Source organism: Bufo bufo, chromosome 3, assembly GCF_905171765.1.
Source record: "Bufo bufo chromosome 3, aBufBuf1.1, whole genome shotgun sequence".
Lineage (NCBI taxonomy): Eukaryota > Metazoa > Chordata > Amphibia > Anura > Bufonidae > Bufo > Bufo bufo.
Window position 1 is genome coordinate 185,354,622 of NC_053391.1, and position 21,456 is coordinate 185,376,077.

At 41.6% G+C, this 21,456-nt stretch overlaps 1 protein-coding gene across 1 annotated transcript in view; it reads right to left on the bottom strand.

Annotated features, from left to right (window-relative positions):
* DIPK2B (divergent protein kinase domain 2B) overlaps nucleotides 1-21,456 on the bottom strand; it is a 111,968-nt gene that overhangs the window by 80,177 nt on the left and 10,335 nt on the right. Inside the window, exon 2 of the mRNA XM_040423821.1 lies at nucleotides 11,861-12,125. Within this exon, the coding sequence (XP_040279755.1) occupies nucleotides 11,861-12,125 (265 nt within the window). The remainder of the gene's footprint in view (nucleotides 1-11,860; nucleotides 12,126-21,456) is intronic.

The window sequence follows — 21,456 nt, forward strand, 5'->3', positions numbered from 1 at the left end:
TAAAGGCTATGTCCACATTTGGAATTGGATCAATTTTATATTGGACTACATCCATTACGTGATTAAAAAACATTTTTGTAATTGGTTTTAATTGAAAAAATTATCAGCCATTTGTCTTCTGCAGCCCGCATGTGTTCAAATACATTGTAGACTGCTGTGTCCTGTTCATGGTAAAATCCATCAGACTGATGGCTCATTAGTTAGTGATTATTTGTACTCTACTGAAAAATCCGACATCTTTACAACCTAATGAAATAGACTTACGTAAAAAATGTGTCAGCTTAGAAGATCCTTCAGTACAGCAGAAAGAGGGGCTATAGACCGAGCCACCTGACAGTTTTCACATTGAACAAGACTGAGCAGCCTGCAATGCAATTGAATTTAAAAAAATTGATGCAAAGATGTGCAAAGCTCTTAGTACTTTTCCCAACTGAACAGATGAGCATTGTACATTTGAAGGGAAGCTGGAACATTCATATTTTTCCAATACAGTTACCTCCCCTGTGGAAATGTAGGGGGACATTTATTATTCTTTCTATGTAACAGTATTGGCATAACAAACAAGATTTTTCACACACTATATGGCCCCTTGCAGGCGAGCGTTTGTTATGCTGCGAGTCCGCAGCGCAGCGCCTGGCCTGAACTCCCAGCACTGATGGGGGTCACATAGCATTATATTGATTTATGATGCTATGTACCCCTTAGGCCCCTTTCACACGGGCGAGATTTACGCGCGGGTGCGATGCGTGAGGTGAACGCATTGCACCCGCACTGAATTCAGACCGATTCATTTCTATGGGGCTGTGCACATGAGCGGTGATTTTCACGCATCACTTGTGCGTTGCGTGAAAATCGCAGCATGCTCCTCTTTGTGCGTTTTCTACGCAATGCAGGCCCCATAGAAGTGAATGGGGCTGTGTGAAAACCGCAAGCATCCGCAAGCAAGTGCGGATGCGGTGCGATTTTCACGCACGGTTGCTAGAAGACGATCGGGATGGGGACCCGATCATTATATTATTTTCCCTTATAACATGGTTATAAGGGAAAATAATAGCATTCTTAATACAGAATGCATAGTACAATAGGGCTGGAGGGGTTAAAAAAAATTATTTAACTCACCTTAACCAACTTGCTCGCGCAGCCCGGCTTCTCTTCTGTCTTCATCTTTGCTGTGCACAGGAAAAGGACCTGTGGTGACGTCACTGCGCTCATTACATGGTCCGTCACATGATCCATCACTATAGACGACATACATCTAATGTGTATGACCAGCTTTAGTAATCATCAGTAATCTGAGAAGGGACCGGCAACACCACTGCATATAAAGCATTATGTAGTGTCTGCTGAAATCAACAGGCCTTTTGTGTAATACATGGATATGCGGGGTTCCCCAGAGGAAGAGATGCTCTGGCTCCATTTAAGGGGTTGTCCTATTAAGACAACTTATCTCCTATGCACAGGAAAGGGGATAAGTGTTTGATTGCCAGGGGCCAGTGATGAACATGAGAACAGGGGCCTGTGCTCCCCATTTAAATGGAGAAGCAGGCGCTACCCCATTCAACTCTATGGGGCTGCTGGAGGTAACCGATTACAAGCAATTGGCTGTTTTCCGCAATCCCATAAAAGCTTAATGGAGTGGCAGCACTCATGCGTGACTGCCTCTACATTGAAACAGCAGTTCTGGTGATCGGTAGGGGTCCCAACAGTCAGACCCCCACAGGCCACAGACTTTTTTCCTATCCTGTGGATAGGGGATTCATTATCTTAATTATACAACCCCTTTAAGGCTTCTTGCACACGACTGTGTGCTGGCCGGGCCTGTGCTGTGGACCGCAAATTGCGGTCCGCAATGCACGGTCACTGACTGCGGGGCAGCTGCATTCAGATCGCGGACCAATTCACTTGAATGGGGTCCGCAATCCGTCCGTTCCGCAAACAGATAGAACAAGTTCTATTTTTTTTGTGGAACGGAAGCACGGAACGGAGCCCCACGGAAGCACTCCATAGTGCTTCCGTGGGATTCTGTGATGCGGAATGCACATGGCCGGTGCCCCGTGTATTGTGGACCAGCCAAAGGAGCACTACGGCCGTGTGAAAGAGGCCTAACTCTAAATGTGCTAGGGTATCGGGTTTCCTAAGCCAGACAGCCCCTTTAACTAGTACACAAGCATTGATTATAGGGCACTATGTCGGCACATCCTGATATGTTGTTACTAATGCCACATGTTGACTATTATTAAACAAATACTTCAGTCATATTCAAATCACATCAAATGCGTCTTTCACTAATTGCTGAGAAAGCAAACAGCTTGCCTTTTCAGGAAATGTTACTTAAAATGTTATATAGCCAAGGCTCCTTTTTCTCAAAGTTATGTTAATTGCATTTTGCACATGTCCTCATTAGCTACTTCTGTAATTACTATAAGATTCTCAAGCAAATTTGATGTAAGTGCGAGCAATCAAAATATTTACAAAAGTGAAATCAGGAATTTCACCAAAATAGCGAGAACAGACAATAACTATCTAATATGCATACCTAACAGATGGCTGATTCAATCAGTTCAAACACGTTTCTTGCAGCGAAACTTTCGCAGAGCATTTTATGAGCCTCACAGCAATAGTGCCAAGTTTATGTTGTTGCTTAAGCTTTTTGTTTGCTTTGTTGTTTGCACTGATACCTTTTTTAGGTGTCATTATAAGTCATGGATATTGCCATAAACAGCAGGAAAACCTTATCATTTTGGAGGATTGCTCTACTAATTGTTATTTAACATTTGGGATATTAAATAAAACAAATATTAACGCATAAAAGCAAAAGCAAATAAAAGTCACGTGAAATAACTAATGCAAGATTATAATTTTCATTGTAAATGATGTAGCTCAGTGCTCTTTCACATGAGCGAGATTGAACATATAGCGGCACATTTACTAAGCTCGGCTTTTTTGGAGTAAAAAAAACAGGTGTATTGGAAAATTCTATCTTTAATTTACCCCTCATTTATTATCCCTTAATAAATCAGCTTTTTTTTAATTTAAGTCTGACATCTAGTGGTTATTTTCTTGTAAGACAGATTCCTATTCACTAAGGATACTTTCACACTAGACGTTTTTCCCCGTCATAGGGGCTCAATACCGGAAAAGAACTGATCAGTTTTATCCTAATGCATTCTGAATGGAGAGAAATCCCTTCAGGATGCATCAGGATGTCTTCAGTTCAGTCACTGAACAGCGTTTTGGACGGAGGAAATACCGCAGCATGCTGCGGTATTATCTCCGTCCAAAATTCCGGATCAGTTGCCGGAATGCCGGATCCGGCATTAATTTACATTGAAATTTACATTTACATTGAAATGCATTAAAAATACCGCAATGCCAGATCCGTCCTTTGCATGCGCAAATGCGGTAAAATGTGAAAAAATAGATAACGGATCCTTTTCTCCGGATGACATACGGAGAGACGGATCCGTTCTTGCAATGCATTTGTAAGACAGATCCGCATCCGGATCCGTCTAAAAATGCTGTCCGTTTGCATGCAGATTGCTGGATCCGGCAGTTCCGGCGACAGAACTGCTTGCCGGATCACTCTGCCGCAAGTGTGAAAGTAGCCTAAGGCTACTTTCACATCTGAGTTTTGCTTTCCGGTTTTGAGATCCGGCAGAGGATCTCAAAACCGGACGAAAACGAAAACGCTTCAGTTTTGTCCCAATTTATTGTCAATGGCGACAAAACTGAACAAACCGGAACTAGGTACACCAGAATGCATTCTGTTCTGGTTTGTTGCGTTCCCATGCCGGACACAAAACCGGATACGGTACCCATTCATTTACAGTGATTTTAGTGCCAGATCCAGCATTTTTATTATATTGTATTCTTGTGTTTGTATTATTCAAAAAGATGCGTTTTGTTGTGGTTTTGCGTTTTGCTGTGGTTTTCAGATCCCATGCTGGATCTTACAACTGGACAGCAAAAACACATATGTGAAAATGGCCTAAAACTGGTCTAATTAGTATGCCCATGAAAATGTGGCGCAAGTGAGCTGAATTTTAAAGCATAAAAGTAGGCAAATTGTGGCGTGACTCATCACTCAAAGAGACAAAAAATCTAGCCCTGGGTTGGTGTAGGAAGTAGACTGTTAGGGCTCGTTTACACAAAAGTTTTTTGCGTTCCGTATACGGCTCGTTTTTTGAGTTTCATATACGGTCTGTGTACGGAACCATAAAAAATAAATGAATGTACTCCTTATGCATTCCGTTTCCGTATTTCCGTTTTTCCGTTCCGTTCAAAGATAGAACATGTCCTATTATTGCCCGCAAATCATGTTTCGTGGTTCCATTCAAGTCAGTGGGTCCGCAACAAAAATGGAACACATACGGAATGTACTCCGTATGTCTTCCCTATCCGTTCCGTTTTTGCAGAACCATCTATTGAAAATGTTATGCCCAGCCCAATTTGTTCTATGTAATTACTGTATACTGTATATGCCATACGGAAAACAGAACGGAAAAACGGAATGGAACCGGAAACACTACTGAAACAAAAAACGGAAAAACTGATTAAAAACAGCCCGCAAAACACTGAAAAAGCCATACAGTTGTGTGAACAAGCCCTTATTATGAGTAAATCTTTTTCACACAAATTTTGTGTGAAAAATCCTCACTGTAGGTCAATTTCCGCACAAAAAAATCAGTGAACTCTACATGAGATTTGTGCAGTCTCATACACTTTGCTGGAATTGTACTATGCTGCGGTTTATCCGCATGGGAATCTGCACTGAAAAACCTCACATTTTGCAATGTGTATAGTCGTGGCCAAAAGTTTTGAGAATGACAAAAATATTAGTTTTCACAAAGTTTGCTGCTAAACTGCTTTTAGATCTTTGTTTCAGTTGTTTCTGTGATGTATTGAAATATAATTACACGCACGTCATACGTTTCAAAGGCTTTTATCGACAATTACATGACATTAATGCAAAGAGTCAGTATTTGCAGTGTTGGCCATTCTTTTTCAGGACCTCTGCAATTCGACTGGGCATGCTCTCAATCAACTTCTGGGCCATTTCCTGACTGATAGCAACCCATTCTTTTATAATCACTTCTTGGAGTTTGTCAGAATTAGGCTGGTTTCACACGGGCGTTGCGGAAAAATGTGCGGGTGCGTTGCGGGAACACCCGCGATTTTTCCGCACGAGTGCAAAACATTGTAATGCGTTTTGCACTCGTGTGAGAAAAATCGTGCGTGTTTGGTACCCAAACCCGAACTTCTTCACAGAAGTTCGGGCTTGGGATCGGTGTTCTGTGGATTGTATTATTTTCCCTTATAACATGGTTATAAGGGAAAATAATAGCATTCTGAATACAGAATGCAAAGTAAAATAGCACTGGAGGGGTTAATAAAAAATAAAAAATCATTTAACTCACCTTAATCCACTTGCTCGCGTAGCCCGGCATCTCCTTGTGTCTCCTTTGATGAAGGACCTGTGATAACGTCACTCCGGTCATCACAAGGTACGTCACATGATCTTTTACCATGGTCATGTGACGTACCTTGTGACGTACCTTGTGATGACCGGAGTGACGTCATCACAGGTCCTTCATCAAAGGAGACACAAGGAGATGCCGGGCTACGCGAGCAAGTGGATTAAGGTGAGTTAAATTATTATTATTTTTTTTTTAACCCCTCCAGTGCTATTTTACTTTGCATTCTGTATTCAGAATGCTATTATTTTCCCTTATAACCATGTTATAAGGGAAAATAATAATGATCGGGTCTCCATCCCGATCGTCTCCTAGCAACCGTGCGTGAAAATCGCACCGCATCCGCACTTGCTTGCGGATGCTTGCGATTTTCACGCAACCCCATTCACTTCTATGGGGCCTGCGTTGCGTGAAAAACGCAGAATATAGAACATGCTGCGATTTTCACTCAACGCATAAGTGATGCGTGAAAATCACCGCTCATCTGAACAGCCCCATAGAAATGAATGGGTCCGGATTCAGTGCGGGTGCAATGCATTCACCTCCCGCATTGCACCCGCGCGGAAAACTCGCCCGTGTGAAAGAGGCCTTAGTGGGTTTTTGTTTGTCCACCCGCCTCTTGAGGATTGACCACAAGTTCTCAATGGGATTAAGATCTGGGGAGTTTCCAGGCCATGGACGCAAAATGTCAACGTTTTGGTCCCCGAGCCACTTAGTTATCACTTTTGCCTTATGGCACGGTGCTCCATCGTGCTGGAAAATGCATTTTTCTTCACCAAACTGTTGTTGGATTGTTGGAAGAAGTTGCTGTTGGATGGTGTTTTGGTACCATTCTTTATTCATGGCTGTGTTTTTGGGCAAAATTGTGAGTGAGCCCACTCCCTTGGATGAGAATCAACCCCACACATGAATGGTCTCAGGATGCTTTACTGTTGGCATGACACAGGACTTATGGTAGCACTCACCTTTTCTTCTCCGGACAAGCCTTTTTCCAGATGCCCCAAACAATAGGAAAGAGGCTTCATCAGAGAATATGACTTTGCCCCAGTCCTCAGCAGTCCATTCACCATACTTTCTGCAAAAGATCAATCTGTCCCTGATGTTTTTTTTGGAGAGAAGTGGCTTCTTTGCTGCCCTTCTTGACACCAGGCCATCTTCCAAAAGTCTTCGCCTCACTGTGCGTGCAGATGCGCTCACACCTGCCTGCTGCCATTCCTGAGCAAGCTCTGCACTCGTGGCACTCTGATCCCGCAGCTGAATCCTCTTTAGGAGATGATCCTGGCGCTTGCTGGACTTTGTTGGACGCCCTGAAGCCTTCTTAACAAGAATTTAACCTCTTTCCTTGAAGTTCTTGATGATCCTATAAATTGTTGATTGAGGTGCAATCTTAGTAGCCACAATATCCTTGCCTGTGAAGCCATTTTTATGCAATGCAATGATGGCTGCACGCGTTTCTTTGCACGGTCACCATGGTTAACAATGGAAGAACAATGATTTCAAGCATCACCCTCCTTTTAACATGTCAAGTCTGCCATTTTAACCCAATCAGCCTGACATAATGATCTCCAGCCTTGTGCTCGTCAACATTCTCACCTGAGTTAACAAGACGATTACTGAAATGATCTCAGCAGGTCCTTTAATGACAGCAATGAAATGCAGTGGAAAGGTTTTTTTTGGGATTAAGTTAATTTTCATGGCAAAGAAGGACTATGCAATTCATCTGATCACTCTTCATAACATTCTGGAGTGTATGCAAATTGCTATTATAAAAACTTAAGCAGCAACTTTTCCAATTTCCAATATTTATGTAATTCTCAAAACTTTTGGCCACGACTGTACAGGTGGTCTTAGGCTTCTTTCACATGAGTGATATGGAAGAACGGATGGTTTTGAGTATAGATGAGCGAAATTATGAAAAGTTTGATTCGCCTGATTCGCCGAATTTTACAAAAAAATTAGCTTCGTGACGAATAACTTCATCACAAAGCACATTTTTTTCTAAGTAGTGATGCCGTTACCGTGAATTGTGGACAGTACAAGGACATCCCTCTTTTCCTTATATCTGACCAGCAACAGGTTTCCACTGGTAAGGGCATGGGTCTCACCCCTGGGGATAGCTAACTAGAGGGGGTGGGCAGGGAGGCCGCGTTGATCTGGCGGCGAGGGACTGGAACAAGGGGATACTAGTATAAAAGTCATCCACGTACAGGTGGTAACAAGTTTCCTGCTTACACCCAGAGTAGGGGGACATTCTGGGGGTTCAATACGGGAATGTCGTACACACGAAACTTACTTGAGGTACTCTCACAAAGTTTGTACAGCTTCACGCCATACCTCGCCCGCTTAGAGGGAACTGGGGTACTGGCGGAAAATGAGTCTCTTCTTGAAAGCAATAAGAGACTCATCAACAGCGACCTCCCTTCCAGGTACATAGGCCTCCAAAAATTTGGCCCCGAAGTGATCGATGACCGGCCTGATTTTGTACAGGCGGTCATAGGCAGGATCACCTCAGGGGAAGACATGCTGCATTATCTGCATAATGCAGGCATTTCAGAATGGCCTCAAAATGGCAATGTGTCATGGCTATACAGTAAAGTGGGGTCTGGTAGAGGACGTCCCCACTCCAGTACTGCCTGACACTGGGCACGAGGCCCCAAAACTTCCTCATCTCGGCTGCACTGACCACAGTCCAGCCACGGCCACCTCACAGGATCTACGGAGGGTGATTGGTGGTGTATATTACACCACTGATCACCCTCCTATTCCGGGTCATCGGGTCACCGGAGACCTGAATGACCCGGAAATGCTGAATTGACCTGTGGTTTGCAGCGATCGCCGATACGGAGGGGGGTGTGGTCACTGGATCCCCCTCGGCATTGTCACAGGGTACCTGCTAAATGATTTTAGCAGGCACCTCGTTCCGATCACCGCCCTCTGAGCAGTGGTGATTGGAGATACACAGGGCATACATGTACGCCTTGTGTCCCTAAGGACTCGGACATCAGGGCGTACATGTACGCCCTGTGTTCGTAAGAGGTTAAAGTCTCGTGCACACAAACTTATTTTTTGCTGTTTGTTCATTTTTTTTGTGTAGGACTGTTCAGTTAGGGTCCGGGCCTTCCATTATGCAAAATGTGAAATGCACACAGCCGGTATCCATGTTTTGCGGATCCGTGATTTGTGGACTGTAAAACACCCAACAGTCGTGTGCATGAGCATCTCCAAGCAACCATCAGTGAAAATCAAACCCCCCATTGATGCTGTCTGTGTGTTGTCAAGTTTATTTAACTGACCCATTAACCCCTTTAAGAGGTTCTGTCACCTGATTCATGTATACCCTACTAGATATATAGGCAGGTAGGGCTCAAAACACTGGTAAAATCCCTTATTTGAGGTCCGATTAGACTGTAAAATTCACTTTTATAAATATGTATATGAGCAAACGGAGCACTCGGAGGCGTGCCTATTCCTTCTGAGCACCGCATCTCCGACGCCTTCCTGCCTGTTAGTGCCCCCCTCATGTAATAAACCCCCCCCCCTATTCCTTTGATTAACAGCGCTAGGCTCACTGGTCTAGCGCTGAGATCCAGCACATTTGCATTCCAATGTATGACGGCACGTGCGCACTACATTTGCCCCGTTCTTCTCGGCAAGTCCTATTCCTGTAGTGCACACGCGCCGTCATACATGGAAGTGCGCTTTCCCCTATCCCCTAATCAAGCCATTTACAATAGTAAAAAATAGATAATAATAGATAACGACTGGTTCTATAAAATTATCACGTCATCTACCCCGTCAAGTGAACACTTAAAAAAAAATAATAATAAAATAAACTATGCCAGAACAGTCATTTTTTTGGTCACCTTGCCACCCCCCAAAAATCATAGTATCAAACGATTAAAATTTGCAACAAAAAAAAAATTGGTGGAGCTTGGGTGCAACAAGAGCAAAAGTGCAGCCATCATTGCACTAAAGGCCTAATTTATATATTAAGAAAAAGTCATCATAACTCGGGAACGGAGACTCGAATCAACAAATGAAAAGGAGTTTTAATCAGGTGAGCCACATCTATGTGTCTATGCAAATGGTTTAATGGTAGGTCACTGGTGACAGATTCCCTTTAACCCTTAGAGGACCTTGTGATTTTCCATTTTTGCGTTTTTGTTTTTTCGCTCTCCTCCTTCCCAGAGTCCTAACTTTTTTATTTTTCCATTCACATAGCCTTATGAGGGCTTATTTTTTGAAGGACAAGTTGTACTTTCTAATGGCAACATTTACAGTTTGATACAATGTAGTAGGAAAAAAATTCCAAATAGGGTGGAATTGGAAAAAAACACAATTCTGACATCGAGGTTTTTTTTTTCGTTTTTTTTTTTACAACGTTCATTATGCGATAAAATTGACCTGTTACCTTCATTCTCCAGGTCAGTATGGTTACAACAATACCACACTTTTAATACTGAAAAAAAATTAAAAGCCTTGAGAATTTTTTTTTTTTAGCACCATATTCTGACCCCTATAACTTTTTTGTAGTGGTGTATGACGGCTCATTTTTTGCAGGGCAATCTGTATTTTTTAGTGATACCATTTTGAAGTGTGCGTGATTTTTTGATCATTTTTTATAAAAAATTCTTGGGGAGTTGAAGTGACAAAAAAATGGTGAATTGGCTGTTTTTTTCATGTTACGCCATTTGCCGTATGGCCTTAATATTGTTATATTTTAATTGTATGGGCATCTTTGCACGCGGTAATGCACATGATGTTTATTTTTTTTTATTAGTTAAGTATTTTTATTTTAAGGAAAGGGGGGTGATTTGAACTTTTATATTTAAACTTTTTTTATATTTTGAAAAACTTTTTAAAAACTTTTTTTTATGTCCCCCTGGGTGATTATAACTGGCATTTATTAGATTGCCCATTGTGTTCATTGATCGCTATATAGCCATCATTGAACACTTCATTTTGTATTATTAGTATTAGTATATTCCTCGAATAGCCGCTGAAGCCTGCTTGAGGCTTTGGGCTATTAGAGCAGTGTAACAGGTTCCCCGATCTCAGCCGGGGAACGCTGTTAGAGGAGCGGGAGCGAGCGGCTCCTGCTTCCAGACTGATAAAATGCCGTGGTCACATTTGACCACGGCATCTGAGGGGGGAAATGTATGTGATGAGCCTTATGGCTGATAGCACACACACATGTGTAGTGGATCTCTGTTGTTTTAAACAGCAGAAACCCGGGGGTTATGGCACCGGCTGCACATGCGAGCGGGCGTCATGTTTAAAAAAATGTACATGTACGGCAGAGGCCGTGAAGGGTTTAAGTTAAAAACTTGCTGTATGGAGATAGAACATTCTGCGATTTTTCCTGAATAGACAGATGGTCAGTGAAAAGCAATGCTCATTTGCATATGCCCAATGAAATGAATTGGTCAGGTTTCTGTCCAGATGTTGTTTGTTATGAAAACATTGCCCATGTGAAATTTCTTCAAAAAGCAAAATTATTCGCTTACAGGAGTACACACCTAGCACTAACTCTCCTATCATAGTGCTTCAGGGCTTGACAATTGTAAGCTTACATATTCTTCTTCTCCTGGCTGAGATGAGGAGGACAGTATAACTACCAACTCTTTTGTTGCAAGCCTAGCATCCCCTGAATACTCTTGCACAGTCCATGTACAAGGCAAGTTTTATTAATACTCTGGCTGTATTTTAGTTTATGAATTATGCCCGCGCTACCAAGAGATTACACTGACTTTTTGTGTGTGTCCTCTCAGCAAGCCCACCTGTTCATGCATACTTTAGACCTAGGACTCAGGGATACACTTGTGGCAGGATGACTTGAAAACCTGGTAATTATGGGAGTTATTTATTATTCAGAAATACGCCCATATTTGGTGTATTTTTGGCGTCGATTGCGGCGCAACTGTTAGTGGTGTGGGCGGGGTAGGGGATGGTCCGGGAGGGGATGCTTGTTTTAGGCGTAAAAGATGGTCTAAATGTAAGCCAGCAAGGAAGCTGTCTTACACGTAGACAGGCGCTGTATGTGCCAAAATTATGTAGAGGGCTGCGCTGGTCTTAATAAATGACCTCCAATGTCTTCAGTCATATAAGCCGTGATTTGGAGGGCATTTAAAGCACTAAAATCCAGAAAGTGTGCATGAATGTCAGTAAAAGGTAAGGAGTATAAAAATGTATATATTTTGGAATTTCTTATACAGTAATTCTATAAGAAATATAGGAACTGAAGCAATCTAGTAAATAAGACAGTAGTAGCAGGTCTCCAGTAACAGAGCAATTCCATGAAAAGATGCATGTTAGAGAATTTCTGCATGCACAGTTCTCTACTAGTGAAACATACTGTACAGTTTTAATTTAGATAGAACACCCACTTGCACTAAATCTGGGGTAAGACGTTTAGCTGCCATCCACTTCTGAAACCTCTCTGTCCTCCTTAGCATCCCTTCAATGCTGCAAGTTTTCCTCTTGGTGAAACTGTTGCAGATCCTTTGGTCAGACAAGTCATGTTGCCTCTTACTAGACATCCGAGATATCTCAACAGGTCTCCAGCTTTCTCCATCATCACTATAGTTCCCAAAGTAACTCTGAAGATCGGGAGGGGGAAGCTGCAGATGTGGAGCAAGCCAGTTCTGAAACCTAGTGAGACAGAAGGTGGTGTTATTTCTCAGACCAGAAATCTATGCATAGCTACAAGAAGATGTCTCTGTATCTGCCTGCTTGTAGAGATCATGCACAATTCATTCAGTTCCATTGATCCTAATAGTTACATAGTTACCTAAATAGTTACATAATTGACAGTATAATCAAGTCCAACCTAAAATTCTGTTGAGGAAGGCAGAGAAAGAGCAACCAGAGGAAGGCAAAGCTCCTATGAGGTGGCTAAAATGGTAATTTATGGGTGGTTTCCATTATGTAAGCCCCTCAAAATCACTTTATATCTGAATTGGTGCTTAATAAATGGTTTGGGAAATTTTCTTGAAAAATTGAAAAATGGCTTCTAACTTCTTAGCCTTCTAACGTCCTAAAAAAATAAAATGACATTGACAAAATGTTGCCAACATAAAGTAGACATATGGGGAATGATGACATAACTATTTTATGAGGCATTACTATCTGTCTTAAAAGTAGAAAAATTCTAATTTATAAAATTGTGAATTTTTCCAAATTTTTGGTAGATTTGGGATTTTTTTTTATAAATAAAGGAAAATATATTGACTCAACTTTACCACTGTCATTAAGTACAATGTGTCATGAGAAAACAGTCTCAGAATGGCTTGGAATAAGTAAAAGTGTTCCAAAGGTATTACTACATAAAGTGACACATGCCAGATTTGCAAAAGATGGCAGGAAGGTGAAAACTGGCCCAGGGTAGAAAGGGTTAAAGCAAGGCATCAAAGCCCTTCTTGTACTTCATCAATGAATTGACCAACACAACCTCCTGTGGCAGAGCGTTTCATAGTCTCACTGCTCTTACAGTAAAAAAATCTCAGTGAAACCTTCTTTCATCTAGACATAGATGCCATCTTGTTGTTGTTACAGGCCTAGGTATAAACAGATGATTAGCAAGATTGCTGTACTGCCCATGCATATATTTGTACATTGTAATTAGATCACCCATAATCCCAAAATTGACAACCTGTCTTGGTACTTAAGTCCACCAGTTCATTTAATTACCTTGGTTGTCCTTTTCTGAACCTACTACCTTTAGTTCTACGGTAATGCCCTGCAATACTGCAGTGGTACTAAGAAAAAGCTATGGGTCGGAATCAGAGGCCTGTATCTCTTTGTTATAGTTATGTTTACAACTGGATAGTATGTTGCATTATTTTATATATTTTTTATGATTGCACTGTGTATAATCCCACTTGGGTGCGGTTAATTAAGATTTTGCAGTTCATATATGCTTTACTTTAAGGCTACTTTCACACCAGCGTTTTTGCTGGATCCATCATGGATCAGCGAAAACGCTTGCGTTGTGATAATACAACCGTCTGCATCTGTCATGAATGGATCCGGTTGTATCATCTTTACCCACTTCACATCCGCCCATAGGATATAAACATCCGATGGGTGGATGTTAATCTCTGAATGGACGTTCTGGAACGTCCATTCAGAGAAGGCAGCTGCACGCTAATGGTACCGCTGCGGGGGGGGGGGGCAACCCACAGAGAAGGCAGGGACAGTTCTCAGGTGTCCCTGCCTTCTAGATCACTGTATACACAGCGCTCAGTGAGCCATGCGTATTCATATCAGGAAGCGCTATGCGCTTCCTGTCCCGGCCCAGTGGTCATGTGACCGCCGGGGCTGGGAGAGAGCAGGAGCTGTCGGGTCTTCTACAGACCTCGATCAGCCCTGCACTGAGGCTGTACAGTGTTGTATTGCACTGTACAGCCTCTCTGGGGGGGTGTATTTCTCCTGTAACTGGGGCTACTATGTCAGCCCCAGTTACAGGAGAAATGAATGGTGGAAAAAAAAAAGTGAAGATAAATGTCCCCCAGAGGTCTTGTATGACCTTATGGGCGACGCAAAGTGTAAAATAAAAAATAAATAAATAAAAACAATAAAGTGTTTTAAAGAAAAAAAAAAAATGGTTTCACATGTAAAAATTTTTTTCCCCAATTAAGTAATTAAAAAAAATAGAAAAAATAAAATAGACATATTTGGTATTGTCGCGTCCGTAACGACTGGCTCTATAAATATATCACATGATCCACCCTGTCCGATAAACACCATAAAAAATAAAAATAAAAACTGGGTCAAAAAAAGCCATTTTTTGTCGCCTTACATCACAAAAAGTGCAACTCCAAGTGATCAAAAAGGCGTATGTCACACAAAATGGTACCAATAAAACCTTCACCTAATCCTGAAAAAAATTAGCCCATACATAAGAAAATCGCTACAAAATTAAAAAAAATATAGCTCTCAGAACATGGAGACATTAAAACATCATTTTTTTGTTTCAAAAATGCTATTATTGTGTTAAAGTGAAATTAATTTTAAAAAAAGTATACAAATTAGGTATCGCTGCATCTGTAACAACCAGCTCTATAAAAATATCACATGACCTAACCCCTCAGATGAACACCGTAAAAAAATAATAATAAAAGCAGTGCCAAAAAAGCAATTTTTTGTCATCTTACATCACAAAAATTGCAACACCAAGCGATCAAAAATGTGTATGTGCCCCAAAATAGTAACAATCAAACAGTCACCTCATCCCGCAAAAAATGAGACCCTACTTAAGACAATCGGTCAAAAAAAACAAAAAACTTTGGCTCTCGGACTATGGAGACACTAAAGCCTAATTTTTTTGGTTTAAAAAATGCTATTATTGTGTAAAACTTAAATAAATAAGAAAAAGTATGCATATTAGGTATTGCCACGTCTGTAACGATCTGCTTGATAAAAATGTCACATGACCTAACCCCTCAGGTGAACGCTGTAAAAATAAATAAATAAAAACTTTTCTAAAACAACCAATTTTTTGGTCACCTAGCCCATAAAGTGAAATAATGAATGATCAAAAAATCATATGTACCCAAAAATGGTACCAATAAAAACCATCAACTCTTCCTGCAAAAAATGAGCCCCTGTACCAGACGATTGGCAGAAAAATAAAAAAAATAAACTAAGCTAAACTAAATTTGATATTTATTACCCTGATTCTGCGGTTTACAGAAACACCCCACATGTGGTCGTAAACTGATGTAAGGGCGCACGGCAGGGCGCAGAAGGAAAGGAAGCCGTATGGTTTTTGGGAGGCAGATTTTGCTGGACTGGTTTTAAATGCCATGTCCCATTTAAAGCCCCCCCTGATGCACCCTTACAGTAGAAACTCCCAAAAAGTGACCCTATTTTGGAAACCAGGGGATAAGGTGGCAGATTTATTGGTACTATTTTGGGGTACATATGATTTTTAATTGCTCTATATTACGTTTTTTTGTGAGGCAAGGTAACAAAAAAATGGCTGTTTTGGCAAAGTTTTGTTATTTTTTATTTTTTACAAGATTCATCTGACAGGTTAGATCATGTGCTATTTTTATAGAGTGGGTTGTTACGGACGCAATGATATCAAATATGTCTACTCTCTTTGTTTGTTTCAGTTTTACATAATAAAGCATTTTTGAAAAAGAAATTTCCATTTTCTGAACGCCATATATTTTTTATTTTTCTGCCTATCGTCTTGTACAGGGGCTCGTTTTTTGCAGAAAGAGTTGAGGTTTTTATTGGTACCATTTTTGGGTACATAAGATTTTTTTGATAATTCATTATTACACTTTATGGGGCAAGGTGACCATAAAATTGGCTGTTTTGGAACAGTTTTTATTTATTTTTACAGCGTTCATCTGAGGGGTTAGGTCATGTGACAGTTTTATCGAGCAGATCGTTACGGACGTAGCAATATCTAATATGTATACTTCTCCTTATTTATTTAAGTTTTAAACAATAATAGCATTTCTGAAACCAAAAAAATGATGTTTTAGTGTCTCCATAGTCTGAGAGCCATAGCGTCTTTATTTTTTGGGCGATTGTCTAAAATAGGGTATCATTTTTTGCGGGATGAGGTGAAGGTTTGATTGGTACTATTTTGGGGGGCATACGCAATTTTTGATCACTTGGTGTTGCACTTTTTGTGATGTAAGTTGACAAAAATGGCTTTTTTTGGCACTGTTATTTTTTATTTTTTTTACGGTGTTCATCTGAGAGGTTAGGTCATGTGATATATTTATAGAGACGGTCGTTACGGATGCGGTGATATGTAATATGTGTATTTTTTTTTTCTTATAGGAAAAGGAAATTTCTTTTTTTCATTTACATTTTTATTTATTTTTACTTTTATTTTTATTTTTTTTATCAAGTCTCACTTGGATCTTGAAGATCCAGTGGGGCTGATGGCTGTACTATACTTTGCAATGCTCTTGCATTGCAAAGTAAAATACTATCAGATTTCCTGTAGGTGGCAACACCGGACGCCTTTGCAAAGTGTCCCGTTGCCATGAAATGGCAGCGCCCGATTGTTGAGAGAGGAAGCCCCCTCCCTCTATTAACCCCATGGATGCCGCGGCATCTAAGGGGTTACAGCAGAGTGTCAGCATACAGCTGACACTCGCTGCTAATGGTGGCAGCTCAGGAATGGAGCCGACGACATTAAATAAAGCAGGGGGACCGCATCGGGGGAAGCGCTGGAAAGTGGGAGGGGGGGGTACGGCCAGCATTGAGGGGGCACAGATGGGGAAGGATGCATGGAGGGGGGGGACCGCATCAGGGGCAGGATACATCGATATGGATGGGGGCGGGGGGAACCGCATCAGGGGCAGGCGGGGACAGATGGCAGAGGCGGGGCTCACAGGGGAGGGGGGGTTGGAGGCGCTCAGGGGGGTACAGATCGGGGGGGCACCAGACACATTACCTGATTTCAGGCTCTGATCTGCAGAGCACAGACTAACCAATCGGATGGATTGCCGGCAAGGGACCACTCTCATTGGTCCCTTGCCGGCATTACTGCACTGTATGCTGTCCGTGACAGCAGCAGGGCAGGGGCAGTAGCTTTAATCCAAGCGTTTTGGAGAGAGTTCAGAGAAGAGCTACTAAACTGGTACATGGATTGCAGGATAAAACTTACTAGGAAAGATTAAAGGACCTTAACATGTATAGCTTGGAAGAAAGAAGAGACAGAGGGGATATGATAGAAACTTTTAAATACATAAAGGGAATCAACAAGGTAAAAGAGGAAAGAATATTTAAAAGAAGAAAAACTGCTACAAGAGGACATAGTTTTAAATTAGAGGGGCAAAGGTTTAAAAGTAATATCAGGAAGTATTACTTTACTGAGAGAGTAGTGGATGCATGGAATAGCCTTCCTGCAGAAGTGGCAGCTGCAAATACAGTGAAGGAGTTTAAGCATGCATGGGATTGGCATAAGGCCATCCTTCATATAAGATAGGGCCAGGGGCTATTCATAGTATTCAGTATATTGGGCAGACTAGATGGGCCAAATGGTTCTTATCTGCCGACACATTCTATGTTTCTATGTTTTGCAGCGCTTGGATTAAAGAACTGCCATGACTTCTATACACGTGCTAGCTGCACGGGGTATGTGCAGCTAGCACGAATATAGTCGTATGGCAGAAGGGGTTAAGTAATAAATATTTTATGAGGTATCACTTTCTGTTTTAAAAGCAGAGAAATAGAAATTTTGAAAATTGCAAATTTTTCTGTAAATTTTGGATTATTTTATAAATAAAGGTGAAATATATCGACTCAAATTTACCACTGTCATTAAGTACAATGTGTCACGAGAAAACAATCTCAGAATGGCTTGGATAAGTAAAAGCTTTCCAAAGTTATTACCACATAATGGGACACATGTCAGATTTGCAAAATTAAGCTCTGTCAGGAAGGGGGAAATGGCCCGGATGTAAAGTGTTTAACATAGCCAAGACGAATCCGTCATGAACTCCATTGAAAGTCAATGGGGGACGGATCCGTTTCATATTGTGTCTAAGAAAATGGATCTGTCCCCATTGACTTACATTGTGAGCCATGACGGATTTGTCTTTCTCCTCACCACATTGTGGACAGAAAAATGCTGCTTGCAGTGTTATTCTGTCCCCGATGGGGACCCAACCAAACAGCATGAAATGCATTCAGGTACATTCCGTTTTGTTCAGTTCAGTTTTGTCCCCATTGACAATGAATGGGGACAAAACGGAAGCATTTTCCCCCCACTATTGAGATCCTATGACGGATCTCATTAGCGAAACGGGAAAGTGCAGATGTGAAAAATGCCTAAATTGTATTGTGCAACCACCGCTGGGACAATGGGTAGGTGACAAGCTAGGGCACCACCTTGCAAACAAAGATTGGGGAGGGCACATAAAGGGATTTACATGCTGCTTTTCGTTGCATTTGTGGCAAAAATTGTGAAAATAAATAAAACAAAACTTTAATGTACAATGACCCCAAATGTGTGCACTAGGATATGCTACTGTTCAAGAATCTGCACTGATATAGGGGGTCTGATTCTGTAGTTATTCTGAGATTGGTTTTTATTACAGGGTCTGCAGTCTGTATTCTGGGGTCTGGTCTGGGTTCTGTTTTTATTCAGGAAGTCTATTAGGGGACGGGTTTGGTGTTTATATTTACTTTGTAGTCTGTATTTATTCGGAGGCCCGTATTTACTCTGAGATCTGGTCTGAGGTTTCTATATGTTTGACGGTCCAGTCTGGGTCTTTATTTTTCGGTGCATTGTGGGACTATACTCATCTTGACTGAGGTCTTCATTCATTTCGGGATGTGCTGTAGGATGTATTCACTAACTTTGACTGGCATGCAGTAGGTTACCGATGTTTGTGGGCATGACCTATGTAGAATGTATGCGTATATATGCAGGATCTGCACTCTTTTAGATCCAATTATTGGGGCACGACAGCAATGGCGCCTAAAGAGATGGGTAAACCACCAGACACCAGGTACTTGACTCAGAGATGTACCCACCAAGAATTAATTTCACTTACGGTACATTAACCACTAGTGATGTTTTCATTAAGACAATTTTGTATTTATTTTATGTTCTTATTTATTATTTATTTATTTTGTGGGCCTTGTCACAGCCCTGTGTGTAATTAACATATTTTATAGATATAACCTGATTGTATTTGATCCATTATTAAAGGGTTTCTACCACCAGATTTTCACCTATTTAGCTGTCTGACACTAGCGATCTGCTAGTTTCTGCTTTACCTAACCATGTTAATGTATTACCTTTATCAGGAGCGGTTAAGCTTAAAAACTTTTTTTTTTAATATGCAAATGAGCCTCTAGGTGCTATGGGGGCGTCTTTTCAGCACCTAGAGGCTCCGTCTACTCACTATTTCTGCCGCCCAGTGCGTCCTTCCAGCCCGCCCCTCTCCTCTAGATTGACAGCCTACTTCTCTCCATCTCGGCCGAATTCTCTCGCCTGCGCCGTGTGCTTCTGTATTCGGCGCAGTGACTGTCGGACCGCTCCCTGCGCCGGCATCTTCACTGAACCTGCACCGATTACGGCGCAGAGAGCAGTCCGACAGTCACTGCGCTTGCGCCAAATACAGAAGCACACGGCGCAGGCGCGAGAATTCGGCCGAGATGGAGAGAAGTAGGCTGTCAATCTAGAGGAGAGGGGCTGGCTGGAGCACACTGGGCGGCAGAAATAGTGAGTAGACGGAGCCTCTAGGTGCTGAAAAGACGCCCCCATAGCACCTAGAGACTCATTTGCATATCAATAAAACTAAGTTTTTAAGCTTAACTACTCCAGACAAAGGTAATACATTAACATGGTTAGGTACAGCAGACACTAGAAGATCGCTAGTGTCAGACAGCTAAATAGGTGAAAATCTGGTGGTAGAAACCCTTTAACATATATAAATATGTATTACTGTATGTAGAGTAAAGGCTTCCCTCCTCCAATATAATTTTTCATTATTTTTTATGGTGACGTTGTGGCTGTTCTGTATTTACAGTATGTATTTAATAATGTTATTATATCTCATCTTACGTGATTGCCTTCATTTCAGTCATAGAGTATTTTCAGTTTTACTATAATATCAAAAAGTTGGATTGATGACTTTGCACAGAAACTTATGCTAAAATGCCGAAGACTTTGGCAAATGTCTGGCAAATATGTTTTAGATTAAAAAAGAAAAAATTCGAAAAGAATAGGAAAGATGTTGCGTAGGAGGGGCCTAATTTTGTTAAAATGTAAAAACAAAAAGTGTTGATTTGGAGCAATACATTACAGTCTATGTAAAGTGTTAATGGGCCTGCAGTGCGGTTTATTGACCTGCCATGTATAAAGCTATACCCCTGACTGCAGTTATTTTATAGCCAAAGTATCTAGAAGATTACCATTACCATTACAGCACAAAGAATCTGATGGAAACAGGATGGGGTAGGAATAGTTGTGAATGTACCGACACTCCACATGACAGCATTGACTATTGTATATATGAGTAATAAAATGCTTTTCTACCAGGATGTCTTTAAGTAATGTACTTTTAAAAATTGCTATAGGATTATTTTTAGTCTCAAACTTTTAAAAGCAATGTTAAAAACATGATTTTGTGCTTGCTGCATTTATAACCTTTAAGAACAGAATAAAATGTTGTAAGGGATCGTCTTCCTCTCAGACCACATATTTTCATATCAAAACTGTGCATTATTGCGACATAAGCACCAATAACAAAAACTGTACAAAATAAAAGCCTGCCCGTCTGGGCTCTACCTAAACACATAAACGTCCCTACCTCTCTTGTAGAGCACCGTTCACATACGGTAGTCACATGCGGCTTTCTCAGCCTAACATTCCCGCAACCTCCAGGCTGTAATAAGTCCAATACCTTTATGGGCGAGTGTGGCCCAGTAGTCCTCCCGACTCTGGCCGTGCGACCGTCACTCCAGCAGGCGTCGCTGGATCCCCCCAAACTTCAGGCTATCGCCTAGCCTCGTGGCCCCTCAGTCAACCCGGCTGAGACCACTCACACAGAGCTTCACCAGGACTCTGCTTCACAAAAACCCTCCCCCAGACTGACATACTGGGAGGTGCTTTATGCCAGCCTGATTACAGCAGGCCTCACCTGCGATCTCCTCAGGTAGAAAGGAATACCCGTCCTGGAAGGGTGTGGATTGGCAGATCCCACTTTCAGTCCTATCTGCCAATCCAACTAAAATCCAGCCCAGAATTAATAAACAAAACTGTCTCAGCAATGCTTTGCTGAGACGACTGCCGCTCTCTGGATTTTAGCTGTCTCACCCAGCTGAGGTACCTGAGTGGGATATATACGCCTTCCAGCACTGTTGCCATTACCACATATCACCCCTCCCTTCTTCAGACCAGCATTTTCCCACATCGTACCATGTCCTCTGGAAGATGTGGCCAGTGTCACCTCTTTTCAATTATTCTGCCACACCCAAGCCAGCAGAGCTTGGTTTA